Source organism: Narcine bancroftii, chromosome 7 (assembly GCF_036971445.1).
Source record: "Narcine bancroftii isolate sNarBan1 chromosome 7, sNarBan1.hap1, whole genome shotgun sequence".
Lineage (NCBI taxonomy): Eukaryota > Metazoa > Chordata > Chondrichthyes > Torpediniformes > Narcinidae > Narcine > Narcine bancroftii.
Window position 1 is genome coordinate 151440433 of NC_091475.1, and position 19662 is coordinate 151460094.

The 19662-nt window shown below is 38.9% G+C and overlaps 1 protein-coding gene across 7 annotated transcripts in view; it reads right to left on the reverse strand.

Annotated features, from left to right (window-relative positions):
- Positions 1–19662, reverse strand: part of LOC138739226 (protocadherin Fat 3-like) — a 781242-nt gene that overhangs the window by 68425 nt on the left and 693155 nt on the right. For 4 of the 7 annotated variants that reach the window (XM_069890851.1, XM_069890850.1, XM_069890849.1 and 1 more), the window contains exon 22: positions 5863–6020. In XM_069890851.1, the coding sequence (XP_069746952.1) occupies positions 5863–6020 (158 nt within the window). Of the gene's footprint in view, positions 1–4067; positions 4210–5862; positions 6021–15009; positions 15942–19662 lie in introns of those variants that run through there. The other 3 variants (XM_069890854.1, XM_069890853.1, XM_069890855.1) reach the window with 3 other exon arrangements.

Genomic DNA, 19662 nt, shown 5'->3' on the forward strand with positions numbered 1-19662 from the left:
CTGACCCAGAAAGATGCCAGCTTTGTTTGTTTCAATGTGAATCACCAATACTGGTATATCGGAGGCTCTTCATAACAGAAGAATAATGCGAATGCTGTGTAAAAAACATATTTTTTGCTCTTTCCATTTCCTGTCTCTTTAAGAACCTCCCACGCACACAAGAACGTCATCACCGCATCACTTATGCGACCCGGCCTATCGGTATGTCAATTAGGAATGGATCAGCTTTGATACTATCTCCCGAGGCGGTTAATTCCCAGGTTGATTTGGACCTCCCCTACTGGGTTGGGAGTGTTCACACTGGCAGGTGAACTGGTAAATTGCTGGTTAATTACTGGGTTGAAGCACCAGTGTGAAAGGGGCTACTGTTGCACCTTCCTGAGGTGTGAGGAGATATGTGTCCAGGGGAGGTCACTACTAAGTGGACTCCGAGGAACTTGGTTCTCTAAACTCTCTCCATACCGAGTTATTAATATGTAGTGGAAGGTGGTCACCCCTGGTCCTCCTGAAGTTCACAATCTTCTCCTTTGTCATGTCCACATTGGGAGTCAAGTTGTTATTTTCCACCCCTGCTCTGTAGTACAACTCATCTTTGTTGCTGATGAGGCCATTTGATGTTTCATCTGAAAACTTGACGTCTCTGTTGGAGGTGGATCTGTCATTGCAGTTGTGGGGCAGTAGCATGAACAGGAATGGACTGAGCACATAGTGCTCAGCATAATGGTGCTCAATATTCTGCTGCCAACCCAGTCAGACTAGTTTTTCTGTTAGCATGTTCAGAATTCAGTTAGAGAGAGAGGGGTGTTGAGAATTAGCGAAGACAGCTTCTCCACCAGCCTCTGGGAAATGATATATGAAACACTGAACTGAAGTTGATGAAAGGCAGTCCGTCGCATGAGGCATTGTTAAAATGAGCAAATATCCTTTCTCAGAAGTATCAAGCTGTCAACTTCTCTTTGCTCTTTAATAAAACTTCAACTCAAGCCATAGTGAGGTTATTATGTGAAAAATATGGTTATACAGCAATGTGACTCAGTTAAAATCAATAGTGCTGTGGCTGAGTTATAGCCTAATAGCATTTTCTACAGGAAATTTGTTCAAAGCAATATTATAATTGTATGATTAAAAACTTGACAAACTGCAATCTTTATATTTTAGATATCTTTGACTCTTTTGAACAATTATCAGCCTAATTTAAACTTTTTAAGACATTTTTTTAGGTATTTACAAGTTAGACATTTTATTCAGTTCAAGCTTTCTGATATTTCTCAAATCTCAAATCCTTGATTCATTTTTTAACTTATGGTCCCCACCCCCCCCGGTGGATTAATATCATACATTTATAATGATTCATTATCAGCCGCAATGACTGGGATTGAGAACGATTGGGAATGAGATTTGAACATAACATTTTCAGATGAAGATTGGTGGTCTACTCTCAGCTTAATTAATGATTCCTCATTTTGTGCAAGGCATTGCTTATTACGATTTAAGGTGGTACAGAGAGCACATATGTCCAAAGTTAAATTATCTTGTTTTTTATGCAGATATGATCTACTATGACAGAAGTGTAGCATTTTTAAAGTTTCACTGATCTATATGTTTGGGGAGTGTCCACATTTGCAGAGATTTTGGAAAGACATTTTCCAAACTTTATCAACGATTTTTAAGATCAAAATGGAACCATGACCATTAATTGATTTGTTTAGTTTTTCATGTGAACTGGATATACCTCTGTCTGCAACTCAGGAGAAAGATTTAGCCTTCACCACGCTGATAGCCACGTGGATTATGGATGGTCACGTGACTTCACTGTCTGAAACTTGTTCGGAAGTCACATTATCTGCCAATCAAGGTTGGACTCCAGCCACCCATTAGTGCACAACTTACTGTTGGCTTATATAAATGACTCAGTGTCATCAATGACCAGAAACCCATCTCAGAACAATATTAAACATCGATGCATACCATGTTTTTCTCTACCTCTTTCTTGGTCCAAAACCTGGACATCGCTCCACACCAGGTCACTACTGTGGCCATTGCTGGAGGAGTCGTGGGTAAGGTGTGCACTACACTTGAGTTGAGCCATAGTAATGCTAATAGATCAGTGCTTGCAGAGAACAGGGAATTGGGAGTGTTTGTGAAAGTCCCTGTCTGTGAACTGTGTACACATGTGTGAGCGTGTAGAAGATAGGTGACCACTAGTATAGGAGTCCAACATAGGCCGATATGAATGTCTATATGGTGGTTTAATAATGGAGTAATTAAGTATCATTTGACATCTTCCCATTTGTCTTCCGTGTGTTCAATAAAGTTACCTTTGATTGTAATACTTATGTCCAATCTTGTCTTTCTGTGAACCTGATATAGTACTTTCCAAACAACACTCCCCATTTATAAAATTGTTTGCTTGTTTATTTTTTCTTCCAAAGTGCATGTCCATACACTTCCCGATTATGTGTTTCATTTGACACCTCTCTGTGCATTCTCATTATTTATCTAAATTCTCTGTGGCCTCTTTGTTTTTCAACACAACCTGCTTCTCCACTTACCTTTGTATCATCTGCAAACTTGGCCACAAAGCCATTCATTCCAAAATCCAAATCATTAATACACAACATATGAAGAAGTGGCCCCAACACCGGCCCCTGTGGAACACAACTAGCAACTGGCAGCCATCAGAATGTGATCCATGTATTCCTACTCCCTCTTTCTTGGCAATCAGCCAATGATCTTTCCACATTATTATGTTTCCTACCACGGGCCCTTATCTTGCCAAGTCGCCTCATGTGTGACTCCTTGAAAATCCAAATACACAACTTCATCTCCTTTATCTAGCCTGCTTGTCCCTTCTTCAAAGAATTCCAATAGGTATGTCAAACAAGATTTTCCCTCAAGAAAACCATGTTGTCTTTGCCTATCTTGTCAGCAGCAGTAATCGAGGATCCACACCACCCAGGATATGCTCTATTCCCACCACTGCCATCACGAAAGATGTGGAAGTGCCACAAAACTTGAACTACCAGGTCCAGGAAAAGTTGCTACTCATCCACCATCAAACTCTTAAACAACAAACTTAATCAGAGACTGATTTCAGGACTTTTACTTTACACATTATTTATAACTGAATATTTATTTTTCTCTGTATTGCAGTCAGTTTGTTTACATTTCTCTCTTTATTGAGTCCATATTTTTGCACTACCAATCAGTAGAAATTCTGCCTGGCCAGTAGGAAGACAACAATGTACTTTGACAATAAATCTGAACTTTGAACTCTCACCTGATTATTTTTCTTCCATGATCATGCAGCTCTTCTAATTATTTCCATTTCTATTATGCTCTCAGACACAATTTCATCCATGACTTCCACTCTGACACATGGGAAATCATGGCCACTTGCCTTTGGGCAAGGTTATTCATGTGAACACAATGTCATGTGTGCGAAAGAATATTATTGCTTGGGAGTTCTCACGCAAAACTGGTACAAGAACCCATATTCCTCCACACCCTACTGTCAGTGTGCCCATTGACACTTCCCAATTTCCAGATGGTTAACTTTTCACTTGGCTTTCTGTTCATGCACATTTAACTGCCATCACCATTCTGTGCAACTTCTAATGACTGAACACATCAAGGAACATTAATTTCTACTTCAATTAAAAACTACAGCCCTCATTCAAAGATCCAAAGATTACTGTGGCAAGATAAAGCTGCTGCCTGATAAATGTCACCTGAAAGTCCATTTATTAGATCCTGCGCACACATTAAAACTCATGCCGAGGTTAAAACAAATCATTGTTGGAAATCAGATAAAGTTGTGCAACCACAAAATCTTGATTAGATACACTTATTAAAGTTTGTTCAATATAAGAACACGAGTGCCTTAATCTATGTTTACCACTTTTGCTTCAGCATGTGGCTCAACTTTCTGATTAAATGATTGCATGTGCATCCAAAGAAGATGAAAAAGCATCAACTCATGCATTAATAAAACTGGAGTTTAAATGTGAGATGAATGATTTAAAGGTTAATATTGACAAAGATGACTTGAGATATGGATAGTAATATTGCATGCTGAATATCTATTTTATTGTTTTCAAGCACTTGACGATTTATTGTTTTCTTTTAGGGCTGAATAGAAGTGTTTTCAAATATATGTGATTGATGGGTGTCCAGTCAGTTCTTTACCATGTCCCCTCAGAATACCTGCTGCAGTATATAAAAAATCACTTACAAAAGCAGTAAAGCAAAATTAAACCTAAGAACTTATTTTTTCTCTAAAATATAACAGATATGACAATGCTTATGGCAGGATCTAAGTGCACATACCACAACAATCCAATTGTTAACTCTCTTTTGGCACATCATATAGGGACATCAGGTTTCAGTATTCACAGAAACATAAATTAAATAACAGTGACATCAAAACATTGCAGAACATTCTGAAATCCAATGCAATTAAAAATAATTTAGTTACTTAATTTATGGAAGCAATATCATTGGTTAAACAGTTTTATTTTAAGACCATTTTCAGCTGTAGTAAAAACACAAAATGCTGGAGAAGCTCAGCAGGTCAAACAGTGTCCTTTATGTAACAAAAGAAAGACGTTTTCAGGCTTGAGCCCTTCACAAAGGAAGAGGAAATGCTGGCAAGCATCCGAACAGAAGAGTAGGATGGGGAAGGGGGGGTTGGCAAGACAGATGATAGGTGGAGAAAGGAGGGAAGGAACAGCAGCAATGAGGGGGAGGGGGGATGGTAGGGCTGTGTGGGTGAAAGAACTGGAAGGACAGGAAAAGGGGGAGGGGGAAGAAAAGGCGAGTAGGTTTAATGGAAACAGTAAAGTTAATGTTCTTGTAGCTGGAGTGTGCCCAGCCAGAAAATAAGGTGTTGTTCCTCCAATCTGTGGGTGGTCAGGGTGGAAAAGTGCACAAGGCCACGGACAGACATGTTAGGTTGCTCTGGTTGTGAATGGAGTGAAGGTGCTGAATGAAGCGATCTACCAGTCAGCGACTGGTCTCTCCGATGTAGAGAACGACACAAAGGGAGCACCAGATGCAGTAAATAATTCCTCTGGATGTAGAAGTGAAGTGTTGTTTCATATGGAAGGCCTGTTTGGGGCCCTGGACTGTGGTGAGGGAGAAGATGTGGCCTCAAGTGTTGCACCTCCTGCGGGTACAGGGGAAGGTGCCGGGTGTGCATCAGGTGGGGAGGGATGAGTGCACGAGGGAATCTTGGAGGGAGCGGACCCCGTAGAAGGCAGAGAGGGGAGGAGAGGGAAAAATGTGTCTGGTGGTGGGATCCTGTAGCAAGGGCCAGAAATTCTGGTGGATGATATGTTGAATGCAGAGGCTGGTGGGATAGATGAGGATGAGGGGGGATTCTATGTTTGTTGCATCCGGGGACAGAGGGGGTTAGGGCAGATAAGCGGGAAATGGACAAGATTCAGGTAACAGCTGAGTTGATAGTGGTGGAGGGTGACATTGGTAGAAGAAGGCAGACATTTCGGAAGCTCCGGACTGGAAGACCTCATCTTGGGAAAAGATGCGGTAGAGATGGAGGAATTGAGAGAAGTGGATGGAATCCTTGCAGGGGGCAGGGTGTGAGAAAGTGTAATCCAGGTACTTATGGGAGTTGGAGTATGAGCACTTTCCTCTAGTGACATGTGACTATGAAATAACTTGAGCTGTTTTTGTGTCCATCACAGCATATGGTCAAGATAAAATGCTTCCCTGGGTAAGTAGCCTGACAATCAATGCACAATGTGGAGAAATAAAGAAAATTGTACTTTCTTAAAATATTGAAAGACAAATTTAACTATTTGTTTTAAAACATCTTTTTAAAATACAGAGCACCTCACTTACCTTTAAAATGACACAGTATTCCCCTTCAGCATACATAATAATTCCATTACTTTGCAGAGTTCTCAAATGCAACCCCAATTTCAGTTCATGCTTTTTGTTGTTTTCACCCACTCGATACTTAATATAGCTGTTTCCAGCGAAACTGAGGGATGCATGACCTGGATGAATTAAGGAAAAGTGAAACATTACTGTTGTTCTCAGGTGAAAATTTGTGACCACTTTATTCTGACTTAATCAGACTACATTCAATACAAAATGTAATTAAATTTTAGTGCTTTTAAGAAAATATAGCTAAAATTATTCATGCTATTCCTTCAGTTTAATATTAAAATATCCTTTAATTAATTTGAATACAATTTTGAACATATGACCACAAGGCTCAATTCAGAAGGTGGAGGATATGATAACCGTTTGAGAGAAAACCTGGAAACAGCAGAAATTCTACTGTTGGGTGACGTTCAATTTGATGAAAACCAACAAAACAGACAGAATATCAAGTCAGATCAAAAGTTACAATTCAAGTAATTTTCATAATATTTTTCCACCATAGACATGGGTATTATTTTTTTCTTTTAATCTAGGAGAACCTAGAGCAGAAAATTGGTGGAAGATAGGAAGATGAGTCGCAAACCCCTGCTCCTTGGGTGCATTCAAAATTTGATATGTCATCAAAAGCTCTTGCAAATTTTTACATGTGTACTGTTGGGAGCATTCTGACTGGTTTCCTCACTGTCTGCTATGGAGGTTCCAATGCACACGGCAGAAAAAGGCTCAGAGGGTTGTGAACTCAGCCAGTGCCTTCGTGAACATTAGTCTTTACTCCATTAAGAGGCGGTTACTGAAGAAAACAGTCTCAATCATCAAGGATCTTCACCTCCCAGGCCGTGCCCTCCTCACACTGCTACTATCAGGAAGGACGTACAGGAGCCTGAAGATGAACACCCAACAGCATAAAAACATATTATCAGATTTCTGAATGGATAATGAACCACAGACACGATCTTACTTTTCCTCTACTTTTACACTCATTTATTTATTTTAAAAAATGTAATTTATAGCAATTTTTGCACCTGTAATGCTGTCTTAAAACAATGAATTTCATGACACACGTTCAAAACAACAAATTCTGATTCTGATAACATGGATGCTCAATCCCAGTATTACAATGCAAATGCTGAATGGCTTGTGCGATTTTATGTAGTAGGTAATGATTCTACAAAAATAAATGGTGGTGCACAAAGTTGCAGCAGTCACTTCAGCTCCTCACAGTGGTGAAATCCCCAACCCATTACACTGTCTACAATCGGGAAACACTTGTGAAACTGTACTGTGTGGATTTAACCTATTAAAGCAGGGAACTCAGAGTACAGCAAATTGCAGAGTGGATTGCTTGAGATGCGTGGAAGGCCATTGGATGCACTGTTAGAGAAGGCAGAAGTGTGAATAATGGGCCGTCATTAAGATTAGACTGAGTGTTAACCCCTGAAGTCCTGCTCTTCCAATGAGCTTAACTTGCAAACACAAGATTGCAGGAGAAGAAAATGGATTATCTGAGGCTGCATCTGAACCAGAAAGAACTGCCAGGCTGTTGGGTTTTTGTCATTACAGAAGAGTGGCTCGAGATTTGCATTCCAGACTCAGCAATTCAGGTTGATGGTCTTATCTCCTTCAAGATAGACAAATCCACTGTTTGTCATTACAGAAGAGTGGTCTAGATTTGCATTCCAGACTCAGCAATTCAGGTTGATGGTCTTATCTCCTTCAAGATAGACAAATCCACTGTTTGTCATTACAGAAGAGTGGTCTAGATTGCATTCCAGACTCAGCAATTCAGGTTGATGGTCTTATCTCCTTCAAATTCACTGTTGCTTCTGGCAAGACTCAAGGAGGGGGGCAGTGCATTTGCATCATTGAGAACTGGTTCCCAAATATCTCTGTTGTAATGACTTTTTGCTCTACAGAGATTGAGTATCTGATTATGAAATACACAATCCAGAAGGCAAATTGTGGGAACACACAGAAGATCCACAGAATGTTGGGCGACAGTGGTGACAGAAGAAGCATATCGCAAGAGATCAAGACCATAACAGATCACAAGACAACCTTGTGAATTAAAGACAATGATGCCTCTCTTCTGGACAGACTAAACATCTTCTATCCATGGTTTGATGAGAAGATTGACGCCGAAGAAAGCTCCATGCCCGCTAATGGACGATCTCCTGCATAGCCATGGGCAAGGTGAGGAGATCCCTATCCAAGGTGAACCCATACAAGGCTGTGGGACCAGACACATACCTGGTCGGGTACTGAAGGACTGGACAGACCAACTGATTGAGGTCCTTTGGACATCTTCAATACATTACTACAGCAGTTTATCATCCCCTCAGGTTTGAAGACAGCCATCATCATCTTGGTACCAAAGAGGGTGAGAATAACAGGCCTCAATGACTACAGCCCCATGCCACTGACCTCCACCATTATCAAATGCTTCAAGTATCTGGTAATGGAACACATTAAAGCACATTTCCTAAAGACAATGGACCCATTTAAATTCACCTATAGAAGAAATTGTTCCACTGATGATGCTAATAGCCTTGTCCCTCCACTCTGTCTTGACCCACCTGGAGAATAATGCCTCATATGCCAGGTTGCTGTTCATCGACTTCAACTTGACATTTAATACGATCATTCCCCAGAGGCTGGGACTCAATACCCCACTCTATAACTGGAATCTGGACTTCCTAATGGAAAGACCACTGTCTGTGAGGGTCAGCAATAGAATGTCGAGCATGGTCACGCTGAGCACCGGAGCACCTCAGGGCTGTGTGTTCAGCCTGTTTTTTTTCATGCTACTGACCCACAACTGCAACGCCAGATCCAGCTTCAACAGTGTCATCGTTTTCAGATGACACAACAGTAGTTGGCTGCATCAGCAACAATGATGAATCGCACTATATAGAGAAAAGTTGAGAAATTCTTATGAAATAGCATGAGAATAACAACCTGAGTATCAACATGGACAAGATGAAGGAGATGATCCTGGTCATTATGCTGACCAGGTTTGACCACCCTCCACTATACATTTATAACTCTGTAGCGAAGAGAGTAGAGAACACCAAGTTTCTAGGAGTCCACTGAACAAGTGATCTATCCTGGACACACAACATCTCTTTACTTGTCAGTGCAGTGCAACAGCAACTGCACTTCCTGAGAAGACTGAATGGGGTAAGGCTACCGGCCACCATCATGCCAACTTTCGACAGTGTCCTGGCTGACTGCAACACAGTGTGTTATGGTTGTTGTAGAACCTCAGATTGGAAGTTAATCTACAGGACGATAAGAGCACCAGAGAAGATCTTCAGGGTCTCCCTCCCTCTATCGTCATGTCTGAAGAAGGCACACAAAGTCTTTGAGGACTCCTACCATCCTGTACCCAGCATCTTCCAGCTATTCTCATCAGGAGAGAGATAGAGGAGTATCAGACCCATAACCACCAAGCTGAGAAACAGCTTGTTCTGACAGGCAATGAGACTATTGAATGACTAAATGAACTGCTCACTCTAACCCTCTGAGACTCTACTATTCAGTAAACAATATTTATTTATTTTTATATTTGTATATTTTTTCTTCATATATATTGCTTGTCTGTGTGTGTGTAATATCTGGTTGTTTGTTTGCATGTGTTTGCGCTGAGGACTGGAGAATGCTGTTTCTTCAGTTTGTACTTGTGCAATCGGAATATAAATAAAGTTGAACTTGATTTTAGGAATATTTATTACCTTATTTGATAAAAATCTGATAGGTATCTTAATTGTGCTGCTCTATAATAATTCTTAAAGTTTGGTAGCTGTAAGCCCCCTTGTTTGTACCATTCTGTTAATTTATCTAGTGCTATCCTCGGTTTCCCCCCCCCCTTTCGATAAGAATTTCCTTATTATTTTCTTTAGCTCTTTGAAGAATTTCTCTGTTAGGTGAATTAGTAATGATTGAAATAGGTATTGTATCCTTGGGAAGATATTCATTTTAATGCAATTTACCCAGTGTTAGTGGTAAATCTTTCCAATATTCTAAGTCATCTTGTAATTTCTTCATTAATGGCTGATAATTTTATTTGTATAGATGGCCTAGATTATTATCTAGTTGAATACATATTTAAATGGTGATTCTTTCTTAAACTTTGTGAAATCCGCATTATTCATTGGCATCGCTTCACTTTTATTTGCGTTGATCTTGTACCCCGATACTTCTCAATATTCCTTCAATTTCTTATGTAATTCTTTTATTGATAATTCTGGTTCTGTTAAGTATACTATGATATCATCTGCGAATAGACTGATTTTATATTTCTTCTCTTTTATTTTTATTCCTCTTATTTTATTTTCTGTTCTTATCAGTTCTGCCAAGGGTTCTATAGCTAACGTGAACAGTGAAGGAGATAGTGGACATCCCTGCCTAGTTGACCTGCTTAATTTAAATTGGTTTGATATATATCCATTTACTGTCACCTTCGCCAATGGTCCCTTATATAATGCTTTAATCCAATTAATATATTTCTCTGATAGGTTGAACCTCTGTAGTACTTTGAATAAATAATTCCATTCTACTCTGTCAAAGGCTTTCTCTGCGTCTAAGGCAACCGCCACTGTTGGCGCCGTGTTTCCTTGCACTGCATCGATTAAGTTAATGAACTTACAGATACTGTCCGTTGTTCGTCTTTTCTTAATAAATCAATTTGATCTAGTTTTACTATTTTTGGTACATAGTCGGCCAATCTGTTTGCTAATAGTTTAGCTATTATCTTATCATCTGAGTTGAGTAGAGATATCGGTCTATACGATGCTGGTGTTAGTGGATCTTTCCCCGTCTTTGGCATTACTGTAATTATTGTTGTTTTGCATGAATCTGGCATGTTTTGTGTTTCTTCAATCTGGTTCATTACTTCCAGGAGAGGAGAAATTAATAAGTCTTTAAATGTTTTATAGAATTCTATTGGGAGTCCGTCCTCTCCTGGCATTTTATTGTTTGGTAGTTTTTTTAATATATCCTGTATTTCCTCTATTTCAAATGATTTTATTAATTTGTTTTGCTCCTCTTTTTGCAATTTCGGTAGTTCAATTTTAGCTAGAAACTCATCTATTTTGTCTTCTTTCCCTTCGTTCTCAGTTCCTTGAAGTTTCAAACAAGGGAAAAACCAGATTGGACCAGATTAGAGCTAGATAAAATAGAGGAGAAAGTACATGAACATATACCATCTGCTCAACATTTGGAAGAAGATTCACGTAGAAAGGAAAAAAACAAATTAACAACTACCAAAATTAATATTGACACAAAATCAACTAATCCCTTTCACAATAGATAACCTTTCCTTTAGAGAATGGGAGATAAAAGGGATCAAAAGAATAGAAAATTGTTTTTCGGGAAATAAATTATTATCTTTTGAACAAATGAAGTACAAATATGTTATAACTCACGGTACAATGTTTGCATACCACCAACTGAAAACCTACTTGAAGGACAAATTGGGAAGCAGGCTGAGGTTACCAGAAGGAAGCAGTTTTGAATATGTGATTACAGACACAATGATAATTAAAAGATTTATAACAAATATGTACATCAAACTGCAAGAAAAAGAGAATGATGAAATAAGCTGTAAACCCAAACAAAAGTGGGAACAAGATCTAAACAGAAAGATAAAGAATGAAACATGGGAAAAGCTATGCTCCGGAACTATGAGAAATACAATAAACATGAGGTTATGCATGATACAATATAATTGGTTACACAGGCTATACACCATGCCCCAAAAGTTAAATAAATGGGACCCAACAGTATCAGATAGATGTTTTTGCTGTAAGAAGGAAACAGGAACAACAGTGCATGAAATTTGGGCATGTGAGAAAGTGGAAAAGTTTTGGGAAGATCTAAATAGGTATTAAATAAAATCACAAAAAATAACATACCAAAAAATCCAGAGATCTTCCTTCTAAGTAATATAAGAAGTAAAGAACTTGGCCTCGATTTGGGAGAAGCACAAAAAAAGATTTATTATGATAGCCTTAGCTGTAGCAAAAAAAATGTATAATGTCAACCTAGAAATCAGAAGATAGCCTGAGAATACAGCAATGGTACATAGAAACGAATAAATGTATTCCATTGGAAAAAATAACATATAATTTAAAAAATAAAGTCACAGTATTCGAACAAATTTGAGAACTGTATACGGAACACAACAGAGAAGTCCTACCGTGGACCTCCACCACCTAAAATGACAGAATGAGAAGATGAAATGACCTGACCCAGTATGTAAAAGTAGATGACACAATTTTCTTGTTTATGTTCATTGTGTGATGACATCGTTTAATGGGTTTAATGTATCGTATATGTTGAACGTTTAGTGGGTGGGGAGGAGGGAGGGAAGGGAGGGGAAAAAGGGGAGAAAATGATGCTGTGTATATTCAAGAGGGAAATGTTTATGTGTATTTTGGTCAATATGGTTCAGAGTGTGAAAAATAAAAAACTTAAAAAAAAAGAATGTTTATTACTAAAATTTATTCTGCTTTTCTACATTCCCTAATTTCGAACAATAGTTCTTTTTTGCACACTTTATGGTTTGAGTTCCACAAAGAGGCTTTGAATATTTTATTTAAGAATTTTAAAAGCACATCAATGTATACATTCAATAAAGCTACAGGAGAGAAAAAAAATTACACATGTGGCATGTATATATATATGTGTGTGTGTGTGTGTGTGTGTGTGTATGTTCTTTCTTTGGCTTGGCTTCGCGGACGAAGATTTATGGAGGGGTATGTCCACGTCAGCTGCAGGCTTGTTGGTGACTGCCAAGTCCGATGCGGGACAGGCAGGCACGGTTGCAAGGGAAAATTGGTTGGCTAGGGTTGGGTGTTGGGTTTTTCCTCCTTTGTCTTTTGTCAGTGATGTGGGCTCTGAGGTCTTCTTCAAAGGAGGTTGCTGCCCGCCGAACTGTGAGGCGCCAAGATGCACGGTTGGAGGCGATATCAGATATCAGCCCACTGGCCGTGGTCAATGTGGCAGGCACCAAGAGATTTCTTTAAACAGTCCTTGTACCTCTTCTTTGGTGTACCTCTGTCTTGGTGGCCAGTGGAGAGCTCGCCATAGAACACGATCTTGGGAAGGCGATGGTCCTCCATTCTGGAGACGTGACCCACCCAACGCAGTTGGGTCTTCAGCAGCATGGATTCGATGCTTGCAGACTCTGCCAGCTTGAGTACTTCGATGTTGGTGATGAAGTCATTCCAATGAATGTTGAGGATGGAGTGGAGACAGCGCTGATGGAAGCGTTCTAGGAGCCGTAGGTGTTGCCAGTAGAGGACCCATGATTCGGAGCCGAACAAGAGTGTGGGTATGACAACGGCTCTGTACACGCTGATCTTTGTGTGTTTCTTCAGGTGGTTGTTTTTTCAGACGCTTTTGTGTAGTCTTCCAAAGGTGCTATTTGCCTTGGCGAGTCTGTTGTTTCTTTGTCGATCCTTGCATCAGATGAAATGGTGCAGCTGAGGTAGGTAAACTGGTTGACCGTTTTGAGTTCAGTGTGCCCGATGGAGATGTGGGGGGGGGGTGGTGGTCATGGTGGGGAGCTGGTTGATAGAGGACCTCAGTTTTCTTCAGGCTGACTTCCAGGCTGAACATTTTGGCAGTTTCCACAAAACAGGACGTCATGCGCTGGAGAGCTGGCTCTGAATGGGCAACTTAAGCGGCATCATCTGCAAAGAGTACTCACAGACAAGTTTCTCTTGTGTCTTGGTGTGAGCTTGCAGGTGCCTCAGATTGAAGAGACTGCCATCCGTGCGGTACCAGATGTAAACAGTGTCTTCATTGTTGAGGTCTTTATTGGCTTGTTTCAGTATCATGCTGAAGAAGATAGTAAAGAGGTTTGGTGCGAGGACGCAGCCTTGCTTCACGCCGTTGTCAATGGAGAAGGGTTTGGAGAGCTCATTGCTGTATCTGACCCGACCTTGTTGGTTTTCGTGCAGTTGGATAACCATGTTGAGAAACTTGGGGGGGCATCCGAGGTGCTCTAGTATTTGCCAAAGCCCTTTCCTGCTCACGGTGTCAAAGGCTTTGGTGAGGTCAACAAAGGTGATGTAGAGTCCTTTGTTTTGTTCTCTGCACTTTTCTTGGAGCTGTCTAAGGGCAAAGACCATGTCAGTAGTTCCTCTGTTTACGCGAAAGCCACACTGTGATTCTGGGAGGACATTTTCGGCGACACTATGTATTAGTCTATTAAGGAGAATCCTAGCGAAGATTCTGCCTGCAATGGAGAGCAGCGTGATTCGCCTGTAGTTTGAGCAGTCTGATTTCTCGCCTTTGTTTTTGTTCAGGGTGATGATGATGGCATCATGGGAAGAGACATATAAGGCAATTGAACAACTGAAAAGTGGCAAAGCAGCAGGAATGGATGGAATCCCCCCAGAGGTCTGGAAGGCTTGCGGCAAAGCTCTGCATACCACACTGCATGAGTTTTTCATGTATGTATGTATGTATGTGAATATAAAACCCCCATCCCTCTTCCTCCCCCCACCAACCCACTCTCTCCCATAAAATATATCAAAGAAAGGAAAAAAAAGAGTTGGGAGACTGTCAAAAAATTATAAAATCTCAAAACTAATATAATGGAACTCTGGTTACCAACAGGATGGGTTTTCAGAGACCTTCAAACTCTTTTAGGTCCAACCAACATAGTGTAAGTATGGGCTCCATATTTAAAAAAAATTATACTTATAATGTGAATTATAACTTATTTTCTCAAGTGGAATACTTATGCAATTCAGCATGTCATCTCTCCATCCATAAATCTGATTTCCAAGTAATAGCTATATGCTTCCTAAAAACAGCTAAAGCTAGTCATAAAAATTCAATTTGATACATAGTTAACCTTAATTTCTGTCTAATATTACCCAACAAAAATAACGTCGGGTCCTGTGGGAGTTTAACCACTAATATTTTCTCAAAAGAATTTCCTTCCTCTCACCCAATGGTTCTCAATCTTTTTTTTGCCCTAAGTCTCACTTTAATTAAGCGGAAAATAAGGAGAAAAAAGTTATATATTCAAAAGAATTTTTAATTAAATAATTTGCTGTCAGTGTATTCAATGCAATTAAGGTCAGGAATACATTGGAACACATATTTCATATTCAACTACTAATTCAATATGTCAACCATTTCAAACACACATTCAACAATTGTCGTTGCCTCAGTGGGAACCTTGCCCCTGATGCTGGCTGCGGATATTTTTGATTCGAGGGACTAATTTTGTTAGTTTCATCCTTAAAGCTCATGTTTTGTAATTTCCAAATGGTTCCTCTTAGCTTGCAGCAAATCACTGAAGCCACATTCTACTAAATAAGGCAATGGAAAATGTATCAATGGTTCCCTTGCTAAAATAGTCAAGTTTGGGTATTTCTTTTCGAAAACAGTTTCCCTTTGACAACCCCTTACCTCAGTGTGAAGCAATAATCTCAAATGTTCTGCATTTTTTATCGACACAAAACTGCTTAAACAGATGTTAACATTTGGTATTAGCTTTGATGGTATTGATACACTTGATTACAGAATGCAGTATCTCATGTAGAATAGGGGAAACTTTCTTGGCAACTCAGTTTCTCAGTGGAAAACACAATGCACAACCAACATGTTTGGATTTTTCCTCCATTAATTTTAATTTAACATTAACATTAATTTTAATTTTTAATTCATCATAGCAGGTGCACCATCTGCAGCACAAGATACAATGTTTCCTTTTGATATTTCATTTTCATCCAGATAATTTTTGAGCTTGCTGTAGATATCAACTGCAGTAGTGGTTGTTTCTAATGATCCACAAAACAACATCTCTTCTTGAAACTCTTCCTAATCAATATATCTCACGTATGCCAATAACAGAGCCTCACTGTCCTGTACGGTAGATTAATCCAGTTGTATTGAGAATTTTCATTATTTCAACTTCTCAATAAGCTGTTGACCCATGTCATCTATTCTGTTGCAGACATTATTAATACTCAATGGCATTGGTCGGACATCTTTGTCATCCTTTTGCAGAACTGTTTTGAGAAAGAATGATATTGCGGGCTTAATCAGTTTCTCCCCAATTGTATAATTCCTCTCATGTTTTTCTATCAGTAGAGAAATTTCATAGCTAGCTTCAAGGGTACAATTCAAGGATGTAGCAAAGCGAATAATTAAGTGATTTTTGATCTATTTTCAAACTTCTCTTTCAGTGATTTAAAATATTCCAATTTTGAATTCAGATGGTTATGATGTTTTACCCTCAAATGAGCTTCAAGATGGCCTGCTTTCATTGATTCATTTGTCAAAGTCTGTTGTCATAAAAGGCAAAAAGGTGCAAATTCATCATGTATAGCAGGTATAAACCCAAACATCAAGAACTCTACTCAATATTGACAAACCTTTTGCTTGCTTGGTCTGCTCATTTTGTCTATACAACAGCGCGAGCTCCCTGAAACAGACTAATAGAACAGCGCAAACTCCCTGAAACAATTTAATCAATATTTTATTATGTCTTAGAAATGAAAAATGTAATAAAAGTAATGATCAAATCAAAGGAAGAACACTGACCATAAAAAAACATGAAAAAAAACACTAGCGCTGTTTCAGACATTTTTTCTCACAGATGGTGCATTCAAACTGTGCTAGCCTCATGCTCTACTCTCTGGGGTCCCTATTTTTTTCCCCAATTTTGGTGTCCTCCTTAGGCTGGAGCCTGGGGCAGACCACACCCCACCAATATGCTAGTGCACAAAGATACATACAGATACAGGTCTCACTCACTACTGAACTGAAAACATAAGGGGTATGGATGGATGATTGTATCCATGATTGTTAGGATAATTTGGAATCCTCATCACCAATGAGATAATTTGGAATGGATGATAATAAGACTGGTCATAAAAATATATAATTATAATGTTAACCAAGGATAAAATAGTTAAAATATGAGAAACAACAGAGAAACATTGGAAGAGTAAAAACACGCGCTATGAAAATAAAAAGAACAAAGTGATTTTACTTGGAAGTTACCACAATTGTGTTGAACTGACAGTGATGCCAAGTCTCATCTTTCACACCAATGTAACGAGTTTATTTTTTCAAACCAACTTTTCAATTATTTCCCCAAATATTCCTATACACCACTAAAATATTCTTCAGCTCCACACCCCACCAAAATATTCCCATGGCCCACCTTGAGAATCTATGCTCTAACCAAAAAGGTTTTACTATAGGACACATATAAGTAGAATGCAAAAATGAACCGACTTCCCGACCACATCTAAAACATAGATCTGATTCAACTTTTTACATTTTTGAGTTGAGTATAATTGATAAAAAAAATTATATTGAACCAATCTATACCTAACATTAATATTTTTTGTCATATTTTCTTTACATCATTGCATGCAATCATTCTCATCTATTTATCTATTTAAATCAACCTCCCATCTTAATTTTGATTTATGAATTCCTAATTTAGGAGCTTCTTTTTATAGTAATGTATAAATCACTGAAATGAACTTAATCAAGCCACCTTTACATATCAATAATTCTAAATCATTCTGCCTAGGTAATATCAAATTAGGACCTAACTTAACAACTAATAAAGCCTTAACCTGATAATAACAGAAAAAGGGTATTGTTTAGAATATTAATTTTTTTCCTTCATTCATTGAAAAGTAATAAATTTACCAGCCTCTATTTTCTTAATCCCCATTTGATTCCAAATCCTTAAAATTTGATTATCCAGAGAAAAAGGAAGGTCTATTTTGACATAAAGGGATTTTTTGAGAAGGTGAACCTTTTCCACCTAATTCATAATTGATTTTATTCCATAATATAATCAAATTGTCAAAATAAGCAAATCTCTGGTTCCCATTAACAATTTTGAATTTCATTTGTAAATAAAGTCCTGCATACTGTTTTCTCCTATTTTACACAATTCTATTTTAATCCAGGCTGGAGATTTATCTACATCAAACATCCCGTTAAAAAATTTCAATTGAGCTGCCTCATAATAATTCTTAAAATGGGGAAGTTGCAAACCTCCCAATTCAAACTTTCAGGTCAATTTTTCCAAAGGTACTCTAGCCATCTTTCCACAAAACCTTCCTAATACTCAAATGTAAATCCTTAAAAATTTTTTGAGGAATCCAACTGAAATATTGGAAAAATATTCATCTTTATACAATTCAGTCTACCTACTAGGATTACAGACAAGTTATTCCACCTATTCAAATCTTTAATTTTATTAAATAAAGGTAAATAATTCAAGTTATATAAATCATTCATATAATTATGAGCCTTAATCCTCAAATACTTAATTCCATCTTCTGACCACTTAAATCAAGCAAATTCTCTACATCGAGTATAATCACCTTTAACTAAGGGCATAATTTCACTTTTGTCCCAATTACTATTTCACCACATTCTTCTGGTCTTATATATAATTGACGCAAATAATTTTTTGGATCTGTCACATAGACTAAAACATCATCAGCAAATAAATTAATCTTGTTTCCTCTTGACTAACCTTTATATCCTTAATCTTAGAATCTTGTCTTATTAACTCTGCTAAATGTTCTATTGCTAAAACAAAGTAGTAGATAAAGGACATTGTCTACTTGATCTCGACAATGGAAAAACAGAAGAAATTTGACCACTGGTTACAACTTTAGCAGAGGAATTTCCATATAAATTTAACCCAATTATTAAATGTAAATCCAAAACCAAATTAGTCTAATACCTTAAAAAAATAATTCTATTCAAATCTATCAAAGGCATTCTAGGCATCTAAAGTTATTGCCACTGATAAGTCACACTTGTTTTGATATAAATGTGATAAAGTGATCAATCCAGCAACATTATTGGCAGATTGGTGGTTTTTTAAAAATAAAATCAGTTTGATCCATATGAATTTTTTTTTTTCTTTGGCTTGGCTTCGCGGACGAAGATTTATGGAGGGGGTAAAAAGTCCACGTCAGCTGCAGGCTCGTTTGTGGCTGACAAGTCCGATGCGGGACAGGCAGACACGATTGCAGCGGTTGCAAGGGAAAATTGGTTGGTTGGGGTTGGGTGTTGGGTTTTTCCTCCTTTGCCTTTTGTCAGTGAGGTGGGCTCTGCGGTCTTCTTCAAAGGAGGTTGCTGCCCGCCAAACTGTGAGGCGCCAAGATGCACGGTTTGAGGCGTTATCAGCCCACTGGCGGTGGTCAATGTGGCAGGCACCAAGAGATTTCTTTAGGCAGTCCTTGTATCTTCTCTTTGGTGCACCTCTGTCACGGTGGCCAGTGGAGAGCTCGCCATATAACAGGATCTTGGGAAGGCGATGGTCCTCCATTCTGGAGACGTGACCCATCCAGCGCAGCTGGATCTTCAGCAGCGTGGACTCGATGCTGTCGACCTCTGCCATCTCGAGTACTTCAACGTTAGGGGTGTAAGTGCTCCAATGGATGTTGAGGATGGAGCGGAGACAACGCTGGTGGAAGCGTTCTAGGAGCCGTAGGTGGTGCCGGTAGATGACCCATGATTCGGAGCCGAACAGGAGTGTGGGTATGACAACGGCTCTGTATACGCTTATCTTTGTGAGGTTTTTCAGTTGGTTGTTTTTCCAGACTCTTTTGTGTAGTCTTCCAAAGGCGCTATTTGCCTTGGCGAGTCTGTTGTCTATCTCATTGTCGATCCTTGCATCTGATGAAATGGTGCAGCCGAGATAGGTAAACTGGTTGACCGTTTTTAGTTTTGTGTGCCCGATGG